Source organism: Lepisosteus oculatus, chromosome 9 (assembly GCF_040954835.1).
Source record: "Lepisosteus oculatus isolate fLepOcu1 chromosome 9, fLepOcu1.hap2, whole genome shotgun sequence".
In the NCBI taxonomy this organism is placed as follows: Eukaryota; Metazoa; Chordata; class Actinopteri; order Semionotiformes; family Lepisosteidae; genus Lepisosteus; species Lepisosteus oculatus.
In genome coordinates this window covers 3,455,710-3,479,119 of record NC_090704.1, presented here as the reverse complement: position 1 = coordinate 3,479,119, position 23,410 = coordinate 3,455,710, and the positions used below count along the sequence as shown (strand labels likewise).

Genomic DNA, 23,410 nt, shown 5'->3' with positions numbered 1-23,410 from the left:
TTTTTTTCTGAAGTGTGTGTAACCTACTGCTGAGTGTTGGTCAAAACTGGAGTGTTTATCACTGGGATGTGTTTTTGTGGGCTGTAAATTTCCTCAGGCTCCTATTGGACAAGAAAATGATACCACACATAAAGTTAACCTCCAATATTGTAGTAAGGATTGATGTCCTTCATGCTGTCACCACCAGAAGTAATTTAAGTTGCTATGGGCACCAACAGTCTGCAGGAAATAAAATTGGTAATTTCTTATGTCCATAAATTAATTAAATTTGTTTTTTCCTAATTGTTTTGCTGCTGAAGCACATGAGTAGAAACAGGATACTTCAAATTTTTTTCATGACAAAATCTACCACTAGCTGTACATAATATATTCTACTGTACTGTAATACTTTAGTTTACTTAGTATAGACTACATTACTTGTGTGGAATTGTTTTTTGACAAACACATATTTCCTCATTTAAATTCACTTGGTATAATCTGCTCTTGTACTTCTGCTGCTTTACATTTTATTTATTATATCCCTGGATACAGGTGCCATCTAAAATAGATGTATGTCCATAACACACACACAGTGTACATAAAAAGTAAGAATGGGATTGTTATTGGAAGAAGAAAATGAAATCGTGAAAGGTGCTTGTCCATAAATATGCAATTAGAACAACAGCAGTTACTGCATATTTTAAAAGTGGGGGTTACTTACAAGGTTACAGCAACATATATTTATTTCAGATTTGCTTTCTTAATTTAAAGCTTTGAATATACAATTTAACAATACTATTTCTAAATGATACATCGCTTCAGTCACAGGCCTTAAACAGTTTAAACATTGGTATTCCAAAGACATTCTTAACTAACTCAATCTGGGAATAGTTACTTCAGTGTCTGTTTTGAGTCTTAATAAAAGCACAGTAAAAGTGTTGCTCTCTTCTTACAAATTACCATGCTTTGCATTGTACTATGACTTACCCAGAATAATAATACCTGCTTTGTTTCTGCCTTGTGTCACAAAAGGGTGATCTGTTAAAGTAAAAGCGATTGACTTTTTTATTTCTGTTTGCTCTTAACAGTTGTTTTAAAGGAACCATATGTGATCTGAAAGTGAGAGTGTAGAGATCTTCCTTATAAAAGCACCATGCAGTCAGCCAATATGGATCTGACAAAACAGTTCCAAAATCCATTTTTTATTACAATGCCTTCCCTCTGGGATTAATTTGATGAAAGAGGAACAACTGCACAAGTCGTGGTGGGCACTGTTAAGTTCTGGAGGCAAAGAAAGAAAAAGAGAAAACGATAAATAGTATCTGACAAGAAAACCATCCGTCTAAAGAAGTGACTGCGAGTCGTATATTTTCAGATACCATTCGAGTACAAACTAAAATATCAGAAATCTGAAAAAAATCTACAACTGCTAAAGCTTATGTGTAACATAAGAAGGAAAGGATTTGTTATTTGACTGGTGTGTTCGACACTCAAAATAGGTCAATAGTCAATACTGTGCTCCATATCTAGTAATATTCCCTAATCTTCTGCGCTTATCATCCATGCATCTAAAAGCAACAATGCTAGCAAGCTATATAGCAGGTAATGGTGAAGATGAGAGGCTGAACAAAAGCACACAGCTCATCCCCATTTCTTCGGTCTTTGTTTGGTTCTGGCCTGGTGTTCTTAATGTCAGCTTCTTCATTCTTGTACCTCATTCAGGATACAGCGAAACGAAGCACCCTGGTGCCACATCGATTGAGATTTCCTTATGCTTTATTGCACCGCGGCTCCGAATGGGACCCCGAGTTTAATTAGCCAAACACACTTTATGATCCCCAAGAGAGGTTTTTGTTTCAGAAGTCTTGCAAGAGTAAAAAGAGCAATTAAATACCTGTTCCTTTGCAAGTTCTATTTCCTGTAGATTGCGTTTTGAATGCAATCTAATTCTTGCAGCCGAAGACTGTAGTAATCACCTCCCCCTGAAACCATACAGTAGTGCTTTAATACTTTCCCATATCACCTCTATAAAATAAATCCCAGTAAATGAACATTTGGTTTTCATTCTTCCTCTAGCCAGAAACTGTTTTCATTAGCATATCCTCCAGCCTCAGCTCTTTCAAACTGTAATCTTTTACTTCCTAAGAGGCAATTGTGTTAACACCGAAAATTGAAGTTGGCATTTGAGTAATAACATTCTGCTCCCTATTCCTTCGGTGCTGCTATTGAAAAGCAAGATGAAATGTCTCTATGACAGTCCTTGAAGGCCAGCCTGCCCTGTGTTGTGGTAATGAACTCAGTGTGTGCTCTGGAGCTAACAGAGCTGCAGAACACAGCTTGTGAGACACTTAGGGCACACTTCTGTAGCCCAGTCCATGAGAGACTACCACAGACGGAAGCCGTGATGCTGATCTGAGCTGCTGGCTGCAGGTGGGGCTGTCTGTAGAGTCTGAAAAAGCACAAGTTGTGCCGAGTAAGAATACGTGGAGTACTTTTTCATTATCATCATAAACCTTGCAGCGAAAAAGACTGCTTTTAATATGAAGTAATCCATCCACCCGTCTTCTAACTGCTTTAAAACACAGGCTTGCGAGGGAAGCTGGTGCCTATTATGGCAAGCAAGGTAGGACACACCCTGGGACAGGACGCCAGTCTATCGTAGAGCAGGCGCACACTGAAACCAGGGCCGGTTTTCCCTGAAGCTCATCAGCCTACCCCCATGTCTTCTTTGGACTGTGGGGCGAGACTGGGGGAAGCTCACCCGACCATGAGAAGATCATGCAAACTCCATGCAGACAGCACCTCAGGAATTGAACCCGGGGCTCTCGTGCTTAGAGGCAGCAATGTTAATTACAGTGCCGCCATGCCACCCAACATAAGTAATCAGCAGGTCACAATTTACATTGTACATCTGGGGTCCCTTCCATTTGTGCTGATTTATGGTAACTTGCCAATCAGAGCATCTCTCTATTCTCTGTATGGCTCTATATGAAGCTGTTTTGCAACAGTACAGTGTCACAGGGCAGTGACAGGGGATTTTAATACTTACTGAATTATTTGAGGTTGTGCAGGGGATCTGGACCGGAGTTTCCCTGCAGGAGCGAGCCCTGCCCGCAGGGGAAACACAATCTCAGTGGTTCAAGTTTCACGAGGAGCGGGGAGGAAGTCCGGCGGTGGAGTGGCAGGCAGTGAAAGTGAGCCGCGCAGCCCGTGCAGTAGGGGCTGAAGGCTGGCCGCCGGCAGGCCGCGCAGCGGATGAACGCTGTCAGTATCAGTGAATTCCACTGCCTGCGCGTGAGCTGCGCCCTGCTCAGCATCGTGGCGGGGTGCATCATCATTGGGGTGTCCCGAGACTGCGGCGCAGATGCAGTGGGGGGCATCTTCCTGGGAGCGGGCGGGCTGGGTGAGTACAGTTCTCCCAGCACCTCATCCCTGCTGATGAGGCACTTAAAGGTCTCCAGGTCACAGAGGACAAGTCGTGGCTGTGAAGAGTTTCGGTCCTGCTGAGGGCACCGATTTACACAGCTGGAATATTAATTGTTTAGCTGGATATCTTTAACCCTTCTTTTAGGGTTATAAGCAGGAGAAGGTTTGCTGAGGCCTTAAGCCCTGCTGTGCTCGGACCCCAGAGAACTACAGTTAGCCTCTTCTAGTTACATTGTGGCAGGACATCTCTTGAGTGCAAAGAAAGGAACTTTGCTTAATTTAAAAGAGCCAGTCCCATAATCTATAGCGAGAATCAGAATCTAGATTTGTGAAATGACACTTTAGTATTTTTGGTATTGTTTTTCAGCTACAAGCTGATCTGAAATTGACTGAAAACTTTTTGATTGATGAAATTTTAATAGATGAGGAATATTTAGCATGTTCAAGGTTGAATATTCTACTAAGACACGTCTCCCCAAGGAGTGTCTCACTGAAACAAATGATACAGTAAAGAAATAGCACAGCTGAGGGAGGAGGTGCACTGTGCTCTAGACACTGCCTGTGCTGTGAGTGAGAGTAAGCGGACATGAAGATTGTCTGTTCAGGAAAGCCAGCTCATTTCTAAAAGGAAGCCGGCGACTCCGCACTTTGTGTAAGCGACGCAACCTCCTCCTCTCAGTTGTGATCCTCCGATTTGCCTATAGCGAATCATGTTCATGTTCCCCTCTTGATTCTGGGCTGCCTTTGCTGAATCTCTTCGGGATCTTGAATACTCAAATCAAATCTCCCCACACCCTCTGTGCTCGAGACTAAATAGATTCTGTTCCTTTAACCTGACGGAGTCGACAATACCTCTGAGTGCAAAGACGTATCTGATGCCTCTTGTCTGGACAGCTTCCCGAGTAGCAGTGTGTCTTTTGTAACGTGGTGACCACAATTGTATATAATGTTCTGAATGAGGTCTTACTAATGTAAAGCCCAATTCTAACATAATACCCCTTGATTTAATTTCTATACACTATACCACTATATATGCTATTGTTGTGTGCCTTTGTTTCCATCGTTTCCCCACATTGTCTAGAACATCAGAATTATCTTTTTCAGCAGTAGCTTCTTCTGTGTTTCTTATCTTATATTTATAGTGTGTTTCTTCTATCTGTATGTCACAATCTGCACTTGTCTACATTAAATGTCATCTGATCTTGGGGTGTAACCTGAGGACGCCAGTCACAATGCAGGCTGGTAATCAGGACCCTGGGCTTCCAGGCATTTAGTGCTAAGAGTCAAATATATGATAGCAGCTCTCTTCTTCACGAAAAGCCAGATCAAGCCACAATGAAACTGAATCCAGCAAAGAGATGCAGCCTCTACCTTTCAAAGCTACAGAGAGCAAAGCCTTTCCTATAAAAATGTCCTGTGGATGTCAAGAGGTATTTTTGGTACAGCCCAAAATTGTGATTTATTGAACTCCTTCAATTAGAGAGGAGAATTTTACTTCTGGTGCACAGCAGGCTTTTGGGAGCTTGTGGACTATAACCAGCCTCTTCAATGCAACATCCATTTGCTATCATTGAACCATTAAACATATTTTGTTTCCTTATAAATATTATTTATCTCAGTAGTTTGCTCAATCCCTAATCAATGCGGAGAAGAGGCGTGAATGGACTGGTGAGATTCACTGGGTTAACTCCCTCCCCCTGAGGGGAATGAACCTGTTGGAACCCTCTCTTTTCAATGGAGAATGAGCCAGGGAGCTGCAGCACGGGCCAAGATGGGGCAGAGGAACAGATTCAATGGAGAAACGTGTGAGAAGTGTAATAGTTACATGCAGGGAGGTGGAGGTGGTTGAGAGCAGGGTTTGATCTCCCCCGATCTTATGTTTGAAACTCCATGCAGACATAAATACTGTGATCATGTGCAAATTAGCCTATAACGTTCTCCACAGTTTGATTCTTTCAATGGCTGGACATTCACTACATTTACTGAGCATTTGTCATTGTTGTGCAGTAATGTTCATAAGTGTTGAAGAGCACAGTTTACACGGACACGGATACACAGACTCTCAAGCAGTGCCTTGCCCATGTCTCAAAACCATTTTTTGTAGCTCTGCTAGAAGGCACTGCTTTAATACACCAGCCTAGATTCTCACACTTGTTTTCACATTACCCTTGACATGTTCAGCTTTTGAAACCGGACTGTGGATGTCAGCAATGAAAATGATAGCTCGTGTAGGATATGGCTGCAATCAAGATTTAATAGCGTCTCCTGGCTTCATTCTGTATTGTCCCTCTGGCCAGTCTTGATAAAAAAGAGGGTTTGCCTCTGAAGGTGCTCAGATGTCATGTGAATGTATTACACCCAACCTCCTCTGCAAGCTCCCAGGACTGTGAGTATGCCCATGAGCCAAGCAATTCCTTAGACATCTGAATCATGTTCTAGGTTAAACAAGTGACTCGAGAGATGCAGCTTTGATCTATACAGAAATAAGGAAAGACTGCATGAAGCAACAAGCAAGTCATTCTGGAAAAGTTCCAGCACTGCGAGGAGGAGGAAGAGGGAGATGAGTAGTCGGCCAAGCCTCTCTGGAGGATGTATTTGTCTTTATCTTCAGACTCGGAGAGCCCTCACAAAGAGCCGGTGATTAATGACGCATATCATCCCAAAAGGGAATATGAAATTGTGATTTCTGAAGCCAGCTCCTGAACACTGCTCTACATTATTTAGAAGAGATACTACAGTGAAGAATGTGGAGCTGTCACTGGAGCACTGAGAATTCAGGAAGCAAGAAACTAAAAGAATAATTGTAACAGACCTTTTAGTGGGTTTTCTGAGTCCTGGTGCACTCTGACCACACTTTGGCTTCTGCTGGATTAGGTTATATTATTCAAGCACTTCTGTCAATTAAAAGAAAATATTCTGGATTTATATTTAAGAGGCAGCTCACATACTCTCTGGCTTTTTAAGTCATTAAGTAAACTTTGTTTTTATTTAATATTGTGAATCAATACGTTTAGTGTTTTAGTATTGTATTTCAACTACATTCAAATCTAAAATTGTTGGAATCATTTTTGATTAATAATTGATTAATAGGTGCAGAATGGTAGACATGCTCAGTGTTGAATATCCTATAAAGATGCTTGTTGTCTCAAGGACTCGGAGTAGAGATGAATAGTTTCTTTCTGTATACGGAGATAAAAAACCTGTCAGAGTCGACCATAACACAAATCAATCTTTTTGTCATTCTGGTCACATTTAGGAGATGCACCTGCACCACACCTGAGAAACTATTACTTGTTTCAGAGTGTCCTGCAATTCAGTTTTGAGGAATCTTTTGGACATTGGAGATTGGATGTTACCATTTCAAATCTCTAGTTATTGCTGTACAGAAGTATCTGGCTGCTTAGGAAAAAAAGAAAAATGAAAATCATGAAGAATTAACTGCAGGCATTCTAAAGTAGCAGCTGGTACTCAAGTGCAAATTGAAATCTCTTTCTGATACATATTGCTAACGCTGTACAGAGGCGTCCACAAGACTGTGGTGATTGCTCAGTGACAGCTACTGTAGATGAAAGGAAGACGAATGACGTGCTTTCCAGCAAAACATCATTTCAGAAGAAAAGTAGATTTGCTGTCAGGAATTCATATTGCGAAAGCAGTAAACTCTCCTCTCAAATAACAATAAAACCAAATAGACTTTTGTCCAGTATAGCTGGAGCAGCGCAGCACTGTGAGTCGTGGCCAGCTTATCACACCAATCTGATGTGATGTGTTTGAGATCTGTTTAGGTAATGTATTCATCTCTGCTGTACTGTACCAGCCACCGTTTACAACCCAAAACCATCAAGCACGCTTTGGTACCATGTTGTCTCTAGGCCAGGAAACTGCTTAACATCTCACTGTGCAAACATTGTCATTCTACTGGCTGATGAAAGAGCCAGTCAATCTAGACCTGGCACGTGCAGCTTGTTCTTTTATTCTTCGAAACACAAATTGACAAACTATCAAATAACTATGTACGTACAGTACAGAAACACACAGTATGAATCTGCACAGCAGGGGAGGCTACAAAAGTCATTCAGTGAAGAGGTAAAATAATAATAGGAAACAACTGTGTTCTGGGTAATTTCACCTGCAGCTGTCACATGTGATTGGTTGTTGCTTTCAGTAGACCATCTGTAGATTAGGTCAGTATAGTCAAGCATAACGGTTTACATAGCAATAGCTATGTTGGAATGGGAATTCTGGGCAATTATCTTTGTCCCTGGAGATGCTGGGAATATAGAATAAAGACTGATTTACAACGCTAGATCGATAATATTGAACCTGTATTATTCCAGTGCGTGACATGGAGTTGGTTAATGCTTGTAGTTTTATAGATAATGCTTTTGCACTAACCCACTAGGCTTGTCGTAGCCGAAGGACAACCCTGGGTGCTGTTTTTGTGGCTGAAATAACAAAAGAAAAAAAGGAGGGTTATTATCTGACAAAGACATGGTTCCTGTTTTGCAGCACATAAAAATGATAGATTAATGGGGTTTAGCATTTAGGCTTTTATGTATGGCCTGAAATTTATTCAGAAGCTAACCATGGAGAAAATTATTTAAAATTCCATTTTAAGCTGGCTTTAAAAGTTAATTAGGCCTCTGGTTTGCCTCACAGCTGAATTCACAGATACTCAAAAACACAGACTTCACAACCCACTTTTTGCCGTTTTCCAAAGCCCTTTATGTTTCGGGGGAGAGAAGTGTCTCACTGGACAATACAGGATCAACCCTAACATATACAGTATGCGTAATGAATAAGTGTGCCATTCAGAACAAATATCTGTATTTAATTAAAGAAAAAAGGAAATTATAAAATGATAGAGGAAATATCTCTCTTGTCCAGCTCCCCTAATTAAATTGAATATGCCATACATTGCAATATTAATGATCACAAGGATAAGCAAGGGGAATTAAAATATTAATGGTATAAAGACATTCATTTTAAAGTGTACTTAGTATGAAAACGAATGTTGTCTTTCTGAACTGTGTAAACTATGCACACAACTGCTGTTTATTAAGAGTATGATTCATGTATGGATGGCGGTCAGCTCCTGGGACCTGGGTTTGATACTACCCTTTGTCACCTTCTGTATGAAGTCTGCATGTTCTGTGAGTGTGCGTGATTGTGTGAGTTTTCTCCAAGTGCTCCAGTTTAATCCCACAGTCTGAAATCATGCTGCCCAGGTTATTGTGTGTCTCTGTATGCCCACCATATATGACTGCGAACAATTGCATGTGTGTGCCCTTTGATAGACTGGCACCCCATCCGGGAAGTACTCCCATCTTCTGTACTGTCCCTGTGGACTGACACCCTACAAGGATAATATGCTTACTGAAAATGTAGGATTTATGTTCCTTTTACATGTCTACTTTGGTTATGTATTACATCACAGGTCGTCTTCTTGCAATCTAGTAGTCAATCTAGAACACTTACAGTAATATTTTCTTTTGACACAGCATTTCCATTCATTAAGAATATAATTTGATGTACTGTACTGTGATTCGTGGTTGAGCCACCCACTGCTCAATAACTGCTTGTCCTTATTTCATTCCAGGTCTCATCATCTCCATCTACCCTTTTATAAAAGCCTGGTTCAACTTCAATCACATTTTGCCAGTTCTAGGTAAGACATCTCTTCTGCTTGTTCTCATGAGCATTGTATGCTCATCAAGTACAACAGGCAATGCTTGCCTTTGGTGTGCAGGTGGTGTCTCAAACTCGTGGAAACTGAAGGATCAAGGCCAAATTCATGTCACTACATCACATACAGTAGAAGACCTGTTGGCTCGAATGTCATAACTGCAGACCTTTGCAGCAAAAGTGTACAGAGCCCTCACTGACATCAGACATACATGAACACTTGGTCCAGGACTTTACGTCCTCACAGAAATCAGAAAAACACTAACTTTAGGACACTGAACAGTCTTTGTTCGAGAAGGTATACTCTTGGGCTAAGTTTTCCATCGTAACAAGACTTAGGAGTACACGACGTAAAACTAAACAAACAGCACCACTTTTAATTTCCCATTAATTAAGGTTTTAAGGCAGATGTTGGGTTTTGTTTTTTTTTATGTTTTAAAATGATAGTTTCTGGGGACTATCCTCGCTTGAGTGTATTTTGAGAGCTCGAGAGAGTGCGTTTAACACCACACCCCCCTCCCCACGCAGATATTAACCTTCAAAAGTCGTGAGCAAAGACACGTTAAAAAAAATAACCCTCTATAACCCTCTCCAGAATGTAAATGTAAGCAAACACTCAGAGCTGGAGATCTGCAGCACATGGCCTTGCATCCCTCTGTTAACAGAAGGTTAATATTGGGAATGAGGAGCAGTTGTTTCCTCACTGTGGAGCAGCAGATACAGAGCTGTGGCCACCGACAGTCCAGGGGTCTGGAAATAATCGGAGAGACTTCTTGTGTCTCGGCTGCGTCCGTGGTGCACAACTGCTTTCACAGCTTCCTCACGCCTCCCAGAAGGGGGAAGCCGAGGGGGCGGGAGGGGGAGGGAAAACGAGCAGGAAATCGTAATCAAGTCGACATCCTTCTCGATAGCTCGGCTTCGTCCTGCGTGCCCGATCAACGATTCTGGGGGTCAGAGAGCCGTGCGGGCCGCGCGCGTTTCGGAAGCGGGGTGTAGGAGGAGGAGGAAGCTGCTAGGAGCCCTGGATGAGAGGGGAAAGGGGAGAGGTCAGGGGTCGGGGGTCGGGGGTCAGGGCCGTACCGCAGCCTGGTGGAGCCGCAGTCTGGCTGTTCCTTCTTCGGACCCCCCCCGATGAGCCGCTCCCTCCCAGAAAGCGGCCGCACTCCCAGCCCTCCCGGGAGATCCTCCGTCCTGCCTTTTATCTCGGTACAGCCGAGGTGGGTTTCCATAGCAACCATAGCATAGCCGCCAGCACGGTTAATTCCATGTTTTCCTATAGGGAGTTATTAAATTTTCATCCGGTCTGGGTTTTTTCTTTTTTTTTTTTTTACTTAAGTCAGGATAAGTTTGTGTTCTTTTCTCTCAGCAGAGATCGGAACAGGAGTAAGAGGTAACTGTGAAACAGAGGAACAAAGCTGACTGAAAAGTGTGGTTTTAAAGTGCATATTTAGGCAACTGAGCTGAATTGCCACAACACCTGCTTGCTACTGGTTTTTAAACCTTATTTATTCTGATCCCTGCTGATCTGTATGTTTCCCAGAGCCTTGTTGCGCTGAAATTGCAGGTGACATGCTTTACAATAGCACCAGACGCATGCGAGAATCATGCATTGGTGTAATGGCTCTAAAGGCACCGGATGATAACGGGTGTTTGAACACTTTTGGACCATTTTGGCACTCCAAAATAATTAGAGCACCAGAAATATCACAAAGGAGTGGAGGCCATCCTATCAATCTAAACTCATTTGTTTGGTTTTTTTCTAGTTAATTGATCTGAGGCTTTCAGTTCCTAATCCCAGGAAATCTTGAATGCGGTTTGCTCTTTGGGGGATATCTGTAAATGTGCTTTCAGCTTTTGAAAGGTCAAACAGGATTTGTAATTGGTATCAATCCTGTACCAATTTCAGTGTTGCAGAACTGCCCCCCTTCAAGTGCAAACAACTGGACCTCTGCAGTTGGAAAAAAAAAGGAATGCCTGATACACAGTGTATATGTTTTATTCTCTCCCCTCTCCATCCTCGTTTAAATGCCTCTGATGTTCTCTGGGAATCCTTGTGCTTGCCGCTTCTGAATATTGTCCACTCTGTCTGTATAGACACCCTTTGCTACAATAAGGTTTCCGGTGAAGCCTTGTCATCACGCCATGCTCTGGGTCATGTCTTGTTACTGGATTGAAATTTGCAGTCTTGTGCTTTTGCATTGGTGCAGGAGGGGTCCCAGTTCGTTTCCACGCTTCTGTTAGTTTGCAAGTTGTCTGAATGTGCTGCAGGTGAAAAACTGCTCTATATGCAAAACATAGACATTAATTCTATGCCCAAGTGCCACTGGAGGGTTTCGTTTTCAGAGCATGAATCCCTGTACCCTGAAAGAGCTTGATTCAAAAGATATACAGCATGTTGGACACAAGACAGGAGATGAGGGATAAGGTACAGTCATGTGGCGCTTTTTTACAGGCAGTATGAAGTGAAACACAGGGTTTCAGTGCACGTTTTTCAGAATGGGGAGAACAAAGAGTTCCATTTATAATAATTAATCATTCTCTGCATTTAACATAGTGCTTTTCTTCCCAGAGTGCCTTACATAGGGAAACTGCCCCATGTAATTAGTACTGCCCCCTCCTGGAAGATGTGTGCATCACCCCTGTTTATACAAGAGCTCCCCGAGATACAGCAATGGAGAGTCAGCAGGCTAATTGCATTAAAACGTAAATAAAGACAAGTTTTAGAAATGAGATATGAATAATTTTGCTCGGGGGACAATTCCAATTATTTAGTCAGCAAATTAATTTAAAAATCTATTTAATAGTGATTTTTTGACAGTACATTTGAGAGCAGGTTTTTGAAATTGCCTTATTGTGAATAAAGGCTTTGGATTTAACTATCAACCGTTACAAATGATCTAACCTATTGATGCTTCATGCTTGGCTCCTTTTTGTAAAACCTGTTAAAACACAGCCCTTATCTGCTCTTTACTCAGCGGGAGAGAATACTGCCACTCTCATCTGCTCTCCTGTAATTATTTTACTCAATATGTTTAATTGTGATAAAAATGTGACGGTCCTAGAATGTCAGAAAGACAAATACGCTGGTGAATCACTCAGAATACGGGTGGGACAATGTCACATCATTTGAAAAAATCACGAACAAAACATTCCCAGTGTTTAAGAAGATGCAGTTGTGGATTCTTTATGTCGGTTTCAATAGTAATTATTTCATACAAATAGGTAAAACTGAGGGCCTAACAAACATGACTAATCAATCTTGGAGTATTTCAATACCCTTCAGCTCTGATTTCAAGTCTCAAGTTCCTCCACTCTTCTTTGCTTATAACAATTCTGACATATCTTCAAAAAAACAAAGCTGAAATTAGATTCAACCCAATGAAGTCACTCAAAGAGGCAGGGAGCTCTGACCTTGTTCCTGGACACAATCATTTCAAGCCCTTTTGTTATTAAGAAAAAGAGCCTTTATACTGTAGATAATAAAAGCAACATCATAAAGTACATGGATTGCACTTATAAGGGTGATCAATCGATCGGGGCCGACTAAAGAGAGAGACAAAAGCGTTTTATAAGGTTTGAATAGAACTACAAAGCACAGCCGCAGAGAACCTTCAGGAAGATAAGCCATAAGGCAAACTGAATTTGCCTTCTATCTCCATTCTGTACTGATAATTATATATTATCTGTTCACCCAAGGTCTGAATGGACACAATTAAGCCTTTTTTTTATATGATTTGTATGATTTTGAAATAAAGGTATCAGTCATCTTAGCAACGGCAGAAGTGCTTGCTGATAGCATTTCTGCATCTATCACTCCTATTTGAATAATAATTTCTAGAGAAAACGGTGCAGAGCTAATAGGCTTTTTTGTGTCTGAAATACCCCCATCTAGACATTCATGGGATCATCCCATTCATCCTCAGGTTGGAGCTAGCTCTTGTCCCGTCGGATTAGACAGATTTAGAAAGGCTTCCAGGGGGCTCTGGAATGCGCAGGTGTACGCACCTGAGCTCTGTGACTGTAGGTTCAAGTCCGGGTCATGTCAATGGAAGGATGTGACAGGGATTATAACAGAGTGTTACTGGAGAGTCACAGTTTTGCTGCTGGAGATTATACAGTGAAAGAACCTTCACAACACTAAAGAAGTACGAAACAGCCCAAAAGGATGTCAGATTCATTCCTTGAAAATACAAGGTAAAAATAACAAATCGTTCAAGGATTTTATTTCGAGTACTATATAATTGCATTCAGATTTAGTGAAGGATGTACTGCAATTCTTACTAGAGTATTACAAAAAGTCTTACATCTCCTCTCAGTTAAGGAACATGCCTGTTGAGATCTCCGATTCTCTTTAGATACTGGTAGATTCTCTAATTGCGTGTTTCAGTTCATTCCCTGGAAAGGCCTTTGCCAGCCTAAGCATGCAGGTGGCCAGTTCCCAAGGAGTGCAGCTGAATTTCGGGGAAGATGTTAGCTATCAGGTGTAGTCACCACCCCACACTGGAGACTTCACAGCCACACCTAGAGGTCCAGTAAAAAACTCAGGTTGACCCCTCACATCAATCACCACATTTGGCTTGTTGATTAAACATCTTTTACAAGACCGGGCTTCTACTGCTCTCATTTCTGTCTTTAGCTAACCCTTTTACAATCACCTTAACTTTAAGCTGCAGTACAATGCTAAGATCTGAAGCTTTTATGGAGGCCCAGTACCTGAAACTGAGATATTGACCTGCCATTTTTTTTTTAAACAGAGTTTAACAATATCCTATCATCTACATAATCTTCCCCTTCAGTCACCAATCTATTGTAAAGGGAAAGACGAAGAGAAAGAAAAAATAAAGTACAGTACAAAGATCATGGGGAAAAAAAAGGCGAGAGCAAGAGATCTTTCGGGGAGCCCGTCCCGAAGACTGATCTCAGTTTTGCGGATTGTGAAAGATGCATCTACTTGGTGAGGAAAGAGTGGTGTTGTTTGCACCTGCTGTTCCGTTTCCAGGTGCAATCCTGGTCTAAAGGAATGTGCTAAAGTAAAGGATTCATAAATCCCCAAAGGCACTGATAAAAAGTCAACCCATGTGAACTCCTCAGAATCAACACAAAGCGCTTTTAAACACAGAAAGCAGGAGGCATTGCGATGTACAGAGGGTACTGGGAGAATGGAACAAGCTGCCCAGTCCCGCTGTCAAAGCCCAGATCCCGGCCGCTTTCACAAAGTGTTCTAATTCCACTTATTTCTGGAATCCTCTCCGCTTTCCTCCAGGAAATTTTCGTGTTCACCCCAGGCCCCACCTCAGCAACGCAGAACAACCGGCAGAAGCATTTAAACGAGAAGGTAAGTGCCCACAGCATCATGGAAATGTCACATGGCACACAGTGTCTCCTGGGGTCTAGATCACTAGATTACTCTCTTGGTCACTGTGTCTCTATTATTTCATCAACAACAGAGAGACCAGACTAGCAGCAAACACCCAATATTTTCAGATATCCTAAACCCTTGATTCAGATTCTTTCTTACTAGTACAAAACCACTTTTTCACACAGTACAAAATTAAGCCGTTTTCCTATAATTTTCTTTCATCTTTGTTGCTATTTTTCGGACTTCTGCAGGGTTGCAAGAAAAAGAACTTGTCCCCCCACCCCCCTTGCGTTTGGATCACGATGCTGAAGTGAAATGTCCGATGTGTAAGTCAGTGTGATCTCCCAGTGGGAAGAAACCACAGAATGACTGAAACATGTTATTTACGTTATTGATCATCTTGTGGCATTGTGGTTGACGACCGTAGCACTATGCGAGACGGATTGTTGCAAAAGGGTGAATATAATGCAGGGCACACACTTTATTAGAAGGAAATCATCAAGATAGATTGAAGTCTCCCACATAAAGCTGGGACAGTACTGAAAACCGAGAGCCTAAAATTAGCATAGATAGTAAGAGACGAAGCCAAATCCTTCCATGGCCTTTCTCACAGTTAAGCTCAGCACGGTGGTTGGGTACAGAAATTAATGATGATAAAGTCATTTAGCACCGGATTTTTATAGTGATAGGAGGGGAATTTTTCTGTTTCCTACTGCAACGCTGAGACCTCCCTTGAGTTTGGCGAGACGAGGTCATGGAAATGTCACTTTATTTCCCCCTTTTCACTTTTACTCTTCTCAGCCACGATCTCCCACCTCACTCCCCCAACAGACCCACAACAATGATTCTGCGATCAGTTTATTTTTCTTCGGCGTGGGGAAAAAAACAATACTGAAAATAGCACTGCAGAAGAAACGGAAAAGGCAATCATCATTCCCTGCCAGGTGTCCAGAAAGTCAGAGGCCTCCCACTGCACAGCGTGACAAGGGCGTTCTAGCTCCTTCACACCCACCCTGACCTGGGGGCTCTCTGCCTGTTGTGCACAAATGATGATGAAGCCCAGACTCCCTGTGCTGTAGAAGTCGGTCCCTTCCCAAGGGATGGATGGACCCTTACCGTGAAAGACACTGAACGGTAACACAGCAATAGCATCTCCGTAGGAATGAAAAAACCTCACCGTCTTGTTGATGTAGCCAGCTGGACACAGTCCGAGTCAGAGGCTCAGGTTCAGATTGCCTGGCTGGTCTCTCTCTCTGTGTCAGCTGGCCACACCTCAGACACAGTGCGTGACTGCCTTCTTGCGCAAGTGACAATCTTTATAATCACCGAGGGAGAGGAAACAATGAAGGCTAATTACGTCTGTGATAGGCTGAGCAGATCAAATTAAAGTGCAGTAACCAGAGGGTCATATTCCTTTTAATATCGAATAAACAGCTGGAAAAAACCACTCAGCGGGGAGTAAATCAGATTCCTCTACCGAAGACAGGTTCATGACTTCCCATGGGCGATCTGTCTACAGCAGAGTGCCACAGTGGCTCTCTCTTCCTCTAACGTATAATTTAGATGCATGTGCACCTCTCAGGCTGAGACTTCAGCTCTCTGGGGTTCCCTCACTTTGGCTGTTTTAACAAATATATTCTATTCCAATTTGCTCTGTAACCAAGTTTTCTTGGAAAGGATAACAATGCTATTTGGACTGTGGTAAGTGAAATATGGTTTAAAAACCGATTCGGAAAGGGACCTTTTCGCTCCTGTGCTGCCGTGTTTTCACGTGTGAAATACCCTGTTACAAAGCTGACATGCCGGCTAGATCCCGTGCTGCTAAGTCTTTATTCCCAGAGTCCATTTCACGTATTCCCAAACTGGATTTTCTCAACCGACAGCCTCTCTTGCATTCCACAAAGCTATGTCACGTCGAAGAGGCTCTGTGAGCTCCTGCTCTTTCGACACTTAAAGAGGAGCCTGTGCACGCTGTCTTTGCCTCAACGCATCTTGCTCACCTCGCAGGAGCAGCTCTGTGGGACACTGATTGAACAGTGAACACGTTTTCAGGTTTTTAGGCTTCCAGCCCTCTTTTCCTCCTGATGGAAATGGACTGCCAACCGATCAGTAAGAAGTTTCTGGCTGTGAGAATGAACCTCAGCTGCGTTGCTCCAGCTCATCGTTAGCGAGGAGTTTGTTACTCCCTTCCCTAGATCAACACCCTCACCCACGATGTCTTTCCAGTGCGGTCAACACAGTTGTTGCCTGTCATAGCCGTTTTGTTTCCTTGTTTATTAAATAATATTTTCAGAGCACTGCCTAGAGCACCTGCTGATTAAAAAACCCACACTTCTTTCATTTTAATCCTTCTTCATTTCCTTAGAGATATCATCTGCATTTTATTTAGACGTGTACAGAAGTCCAAAAACCTTTTTACAAATAATGATTAATTTGCTTCATCAATAGTTATTTTAATTGTCTCGTGTTGTGACACTAATAGGATATTTATTCAATTCGATCTCATCAAGGACTTTGAACCCATAAATATTTATTCAGGCTTTGGTTGGACCACATTTACGTTCTTACTAGTAAATATTGTTTTTGAATTCGAATCTGTTATCTTTTTCGAAACGAACACATTTTAATTAATTGGAAATATGAGAGAGAGGCTTAGGTTAAGCCCTGTTACGCATTTAAATTCCTTGGAAGCAGAGCATGTTAAAATAAACTGTTTTTGTTCTCTAAACAGGAGAAAGAGGGCATGCGAGTTTGATTATCCCTAGGAAATGGCAAATATGTTATTTGTCATTACTACATTTTGGGGGTATTCTTATTTTTTTAGCAACACAAGCCCACCTGGATCAAGAACTGTCGAAGAGCAGAATGGGAACATTCCAGGATGCCCAGACTAAGGATTTGTCACCAGAAGAGGGGTAAGACATGCTGTTTCCCTATTATCTCTTTCTCCATTTCCAACAGGTGAATCCACAGCTGCTTCATTGCTAATGGATCATTTATTAGCTCAACACTTCACACTGTTCACTGGAACGCAAATATTATGCACCTACTCGGGGTCCAACAAGACTGCTATTTCAGTTTTGATATGCATACAGACTGCAATCAACTATTTAAATAGCTTGTTAATGCAATTTTGGGCACCTAAATTAATTTAGGTTTGCCAAACTACAGACTTTGAATAATTGTAAAATCACGACTTTTCCATTTGTATTTCATTGTAATAATCAATTTTTGTCTTTCTTTTTGTTGTCTGGTTTGATTGTTTGAAAAACACTGTGTATAACAAATATTAATTGCTATTCTGAAGCACAGTACATGAAAGCTAGCTTTAAAGCAACAAAACGCATGGTTGGCGATTGGTCATGACATCATGAGGTGTTGTGTCCTTGCCTCCCCAGCAAGTTCCTAATTGGTTGTTCATCTTTAGATGATTGACAGGTGACATTGAGCAGGAAGACTGATTATTTGTCAACAGTGCCAAATTGTCTCATTTGAAAAAAACAAGACACACACATTGCAATATGCAAAACACATTATTGTACATAGAATAAAAAGCTTTTCTTTCTACAGCAAAATTGGACTTTTGCCTATTGCAGTGTGTGGGAGATTTGCCTTGTTTTTAGTTTTTTCAACAGATCTCCCACACGCCTGTAAATAAGTCAAAGTCTGCAGATGTTCTTTTTGAGAGCTGTCTTATTGGTGCCTTCATCTGGTATTCACAGCCCTTTTATAAACTCATTTTCATTTTGCTTTGAAGATTTATCTGCTTCTTTGTGAAGTGTTACCCATGCTGCTTACAAAACCTAAAAAAAAAACTTGTTTACCAAAGTTTAGGCTGAGAACAGTTGTTTAAAATGCACATTGGAAAATCTGTTTACAGAATGAGACATCTGTTCAGCAAAGTAAAGACATTACGATGTACTTCCAGATTATATGCACAATACTGTGACCATGTGTTTTGCATCATGACACTTGCTTTAGGTTTAGGAAAATGAGCCACTTTCACACCTGATATCATACTGCTTCATATCAGCGGCACAGGGGGCTGGGAGAGGTAGCTGTGCCTCATTCTTGCCAGCTTTAACAGGCATGGTGTTTCCCCATCAGAAACGAATCCCTGTGCCATTTCAAGAAGGGATCACAGATTTATAACTTGTATTATAATTCACAGAATTGTAACACTATTTATTCAAATAAGGCACAGACAGCAAGGCTTCAGAAACGTTTTGCAGAGGGGAAGGAATATAATAACAGATTAGTGATGATTTTGAAATCCGAGGATGCTCCTCTCTTCGTTTACTGTGAATAACAAGTCTAACTCAATCACCACCCCCAAAATACAGATATTTTGGGTTATGGTGGATTGTGAGGTACTCTGAGCCTGTGCTGCTTTCGGGAGGGTTCTGCAGGAGACACCTGTATATTGACATGCTTCAAGTTTACACTAAACCCAAACTGTATTTGTAGTTCAAACTGAAACCAAAGGATCGCATTCAGACTCTCACATCCTTGCTACAGTTCAACGGTATATCTGGAAAGACACTTCCAGGAAGACTCAGGGCACGCTGCCTGGCAGAGTGACGATAATTGGATATGAGAACTGATACCGCGATGGTCTAATGGTTTTGGATCATTTGTTCAAGAATTTAATAGCCTGTGTCACTCTCTCTTGGCGAGACGCTGACACCCACAGCCGCATGCTCCCCGTGAACTTTCTGCGTCTGATGTGAACAAGTGACGGTGAATCCCTCCATGCAGACTCCACACTAAGCTAAATCAGGAGGCTGAGCCACGGCCCTTTTCAAGTGTGACCAGCGAGTTGCACAACAGATGGACAGAAGAAATCCTACCTATTGGCATCAACTGGATTAAGGTCATAGAAAACCTGAAAAAAGACCATGAAGAGCGATCCAGTCTCATCCCCTGACTCACTGCAGAGGCAACTTCCTTTTCTTCATAACGAGAACAGTGTAGTTCGCATCCTGTTCTGATTGACACCGGGCGGGAGAAGTTACAGGTGGTCGATGTGTGTCGCGTCTGCAACCCCAGTGACCTCTTCCACAGCTCTGCACTCGGGCCCAGTTTCTTTAGGGCCATCTCTCACACAACTGGTAGGAGCTGGGCGGCATTGGCTCAGGCGCCCGGCCTCTGCTCTCTGCATGGCCTCTCAGATAATCCCCTCTTCTCCACGGCGGGCATCGAGGAGCAAATGTTTGCGGAATCTGTTCCCCTGAAACACGAAGCTGATTACCGTTTGAAATCAGCTGCACTCTCTGGCATGTATAAAGCTGGAAGACCACAATCACATCCTATTCAAAACTGTGCCAGGATTGCACATCAAAAACACCCGTTTCGCAATGAGCTGCTGTACTATTCTGGGAGTAATGCCAGCATAGATTTTTTTCTTCTATTTTGTTGTATGTTAGAATGATAGTGTTATGTTTGAATTTTGGATCAGTGATAAAAACTTTGGAAACATAGATTATGGCAGGTTTTCACAGATGTGTCCAGGAGTAGATAGAAAGAAACACAGTATATGAGATATAACCTCAATTATGCTATAAATATATTGAAATTGTAATATCATGTGTGTGGCTCCAAAATGCATAATCAAAGCTCTTTCATTCTCAAAGGGGGGTCAACAATACTCTATGAGTTTAATCAGATTATGATTATTAGCCTTTCTGTGCAATAGACAAGGATGCCATCAGCTAAAGTATACTTTCACACAGATCTTGATTGAAGTGTTCCTTGTTTAAAAAAAAAAAAAAAAGCTGGTTGATTTTATTAGATTCCAGCAACGTATTCCACTGGGATTCTCCAGTGCATAAAAGCAACAGGCTTATAACAGGCAGTGCGATCCCTGCGAGTTACACGCCAATGTTTATTTAGAAAAAGGCAATAATTTGTACAATCTGAGTTTCTTAACATTCATAAAAGAGCCTTGCACCATCTGGCACAAGATTCAGAAGGTGTAATGTTTACCTGCAGCAACTGCTATGACTACTGTCTGAAAAAACATTTAAAATGTTGCATTAACTGTTAAAATATAAAAACGAAGGTAAGGACAGAAATCATTAAACCACATACAGTAAAAAAAAAAGAGTGGGAATTCAGGTTTTTTTACATAAAAACTAAAAAAATAGTTCATTTAAGATTCTTTGTAAACTTCAAATGCCTTATATTCCTTCTCACTGGGAGTTGCATGAGTTTACTTTTTTTCTAAAAGGGCTATAACATTTGGATTGAATATATCTCCCCCTTAAACAACACTTTGCGGTGTTCGGCATGTTCTAATAGCGTCAGGTCCTGATGGCAAGTGTCAACACAGAAGCAGACATCCAGTTGCTAGAGCAAAGTGCATTTAGAAACTGGGAACAGGAAGTGCTTCTTCACACAAAGGGTTGTGGGAGTGTGGAACAAGCTACCCTGCCATGTTGGTGAAGCCGATGTCCCGGTTTCTTTCCAGAAACGCAGAGGGAATCCTGGTTCTTTTAGCTATTGAAAAGCCAAGTGTCCTGGATGGGCCAGATAGCTTCCACTCATGGGTAATCATTTTCACATTCAGAGCTGTTCCTTCTAATGTGTAGCAAGTGCAGTGCTGACACAAAGGTGAAGGTGACTTCAACCCGTGTCCCTCTTCCTCTTTAAAGCCACAGGGAACTTCATTCAGTTCTGCTACACTGTTAGTTACAGCCTCTCATTGAGCAGCTTTCCCATCTGTTGCCGTGGTTACAGAGACTCATCTCTCAGTCATCGTCATTCACTGCTTACAACTGCATACAAACAACATCACCTTTCTCCCGTTACTGCTGTTGACCCCCCAGAAAAGGTTTTTGGGTGGTTGTCATGATTTTACCACTGATAGCCCAGAAGACTAACAGCAGTTACCAGTGATGAATTGTGCGTTACCTTTTTTTTTTATATCAATTGGTGGAGTGGAGTGCTGGAGCTGATGAAACTGTTCTGACTATAAAATGCATCTTCAACTTTAAATGCATTAAATGGAATTACAGTATTTGTCTTGTATTTTATAAGCAGGCTAATACTGCATCCAATAACTCATGTAAATATTTCATCAGGTACAGCGTGTAAGTATTCATATTTACTGTATACACTTCACAAAGGTACAGTGGAGATGTTTATAACACTTAATTTCCATTATATATTCTTCAATATGAAAACAATGTTCATCATACCCTGCTTCAATGTTGACTTTCATTAAAAAAATACAACCTGAAAGTCAATCGCGGGGAGATCTTCCTTGTAGTTCACTTTTCGTGTTCATCTTGTGATAAACATGTCTTCTTAATCTCACCCATTCTAAAGCAATGAAAGGACAATCCGCCAGCTTTCTTGCAGCCCTGTTGTTACCAGTGCACAGTAGATATTCACAGTGCCATTCATTGCTTGAATGGAAGCCAGCTTTCAATGGATCTCTCTGTGCTCAGGCAAGGGAATAGGCTGCTGCATTTTGGTATTCTCAGATCCGGGTGCCGTTCAAATCTGATTTGATCTTTGTTTCTCCCACAGGCCTTCCTCGGACACGCCTGACATCATCGCCAAACGGAAGTTCAAACAGTCGCCGTCCGATTAAGATGACCATTGATCTCCAAGATATCTCAACAAGGTTTTGGAAAAATGAAACCCTTTTTGTAAAGGGTAAATGCTTTACAGCAAAGGAAATGAAACATGATGTATGCAGCAACTTGGAGGTTCTGCGTTGCCCTTTTGGTTAATAAATAGCTCACTAAGACATTGAGTCTGAATGTTTCATCTTGTATACCAGCTAAGCACCAGTACATTTCTTCTCAAAAGAACAGTACCCCCCAGCCCGCTTTCTATCATACTCCTCAAGATGAAGAAAGTCAGATATCCACTTCCTACCAGTACCACTCCCTGCTCCCTTTTACTGACATTTTCAAGTGTTTTTTGCTTCTTTCACGACATGATCTCTCACAGAGCTGGGAGTCAGCAGGTATTGTGTGTCACCTGGATAAGGTCCATTTAGCGGGTCAGCACCGTAACAGACAGACACAGTCAGACACACTCAGTCACACTGCAGGAATGCAAGAGGGGAGAGAAAGGCAATGCCAGTGTCTCTCCTCTCGTTTCTGCAACATCTCTACGGCATCTCGTAAAAACCCAAACCAAGAAGGTAAAATAGCAAGGGTGAAAGTAGGAATATAACGAAGGTAGTGTTAAACTGATTAATGACTGTCCAAATTGCTCATCACATAAAAAGAACAGTAACATGTTTAAAGTCAATTTAATTATATTAATGTGATATTAACCCCCCCCTATACTTTAGATTAATTGTATGATAATTAGACCTTAATCCTGAACAACATACCTAGCTCTAAACCTAGGGCTATTTGCAGATTGTATCTTGTTTCAGACAGTTAAAAAAACACATTTATAAATGTATTTACAACTTTCTTCTCATAAATCCAATTCTAGAAGCTTTATTGGTTTGACCGATGAATTTCAGTCCTACTGTAAAACGTTGATTTGCAACCACTAAACTTAAGTTTGGCCAGATAAATAAATGCCGTCCTTGCTAAAAACAAAATGATGCACAAATACTCTCTGCTGATCCCTTGCTGTTATTTTTTACTCAATACTAAAAATCTATCATTTGGCCAAGAGCAGTAATGGTTCTGGTGATTTGGATGGAGTCTCAGGTAAGAGTAGACATTGTAAAACAATCAAAATAACCTCAGTAGCTTATCTGGCCAATTGTGTAACTGTTGCATTATAGCTCTGATGCAGGGGTATCTCACAGCACTGCACAACCTACAGTAGTCAGCTCTGAATACTTTGAATCCAGTTTTGCTCAAGAGGTCACATGACCTTTCTGGACTAAAAAGCAGAACAACGTCAGTCAGTTACTAAGAATGATTTGCCTCAGCCTTTGCCTAAATCGAGACAGCAACAGGCATTTAAAATGCAAAAGCATGC

General features: G+C 41.6%; 1 protein-coding gene and 1 long non-coding RNA gene across 2 annotated transcripts in view; one reads left to right on the top strand and one right to left on the bottom strand.

Moving 5' to 3' along the window:
* Window positions 1-582: 582 nt before the first annotated feature.
* LOC107078330 (uncharacterized) overlaps window positions 583-23,410 on the bottom strand; it is a 44,444-nt gene continuing 21,616 nt past the window's right edge. The window contains exons 2-4 of the long non-coding RNA XR_001479269.2: window positions 3,029-3,086; window positions 1,874-1,961; window positions 583-1,260 (exon numbers count right to left, since the gene is read on the bottom strand). This is a non-coding gene — a long non-coding RNA (uncharacterized lncRNA). The remainder of the gene's footprint in view (window positions 1,261-1,873; window positions 1,962-3,028; window positions 3,087-23,410) is intronic.
* On the top strand, window positions 3,215-22,185 carry kncn (kinocilin). The gene is made up of 5 exons (XM_015355116.2): window positions 3,215-3,382; window positions 9,005-9,073; window positions 14,354-14,425; window positions 17,274-17,364; window positions 21,983-22,185. The coding sequence occupies exons 1-5, from the start codon at window positions 3,235-3,237 to the stop codon at window positions 22,044-22,046; spliced, it is 444 nt and encodes a 147-aa protein (XP_015210602.2). The 5' UTR covers window positions 3,215-3,234; the 3' UTR covers window positions 22,047-22,185.

Excerpts from the sequence above, each read along its gene's own strand:
- kncn (XM_015355116.2), top strand. The coding sequence starts at position 3,235 with ATGAACGCTGTCAGTATCAGTGAATTCCACTGCCTGCGCGTGAGCTGC. Across the intron at positions 3,383-9,004 it reads CCTGGGAGCGGGCGGGCTGG|GTCTCATCATCTCCATCTAC; the intron begins GTGAGTACAGTT and ends ATTTCATTCCAG. Across the intron at positions 14,426-17,273 it reads AGAAGCATTTAAACGAGAAG|CAACACAAGCCCACCTGGAT; the intron begins GTAAGTGCCCAC and ends TTATTTTTTTAG.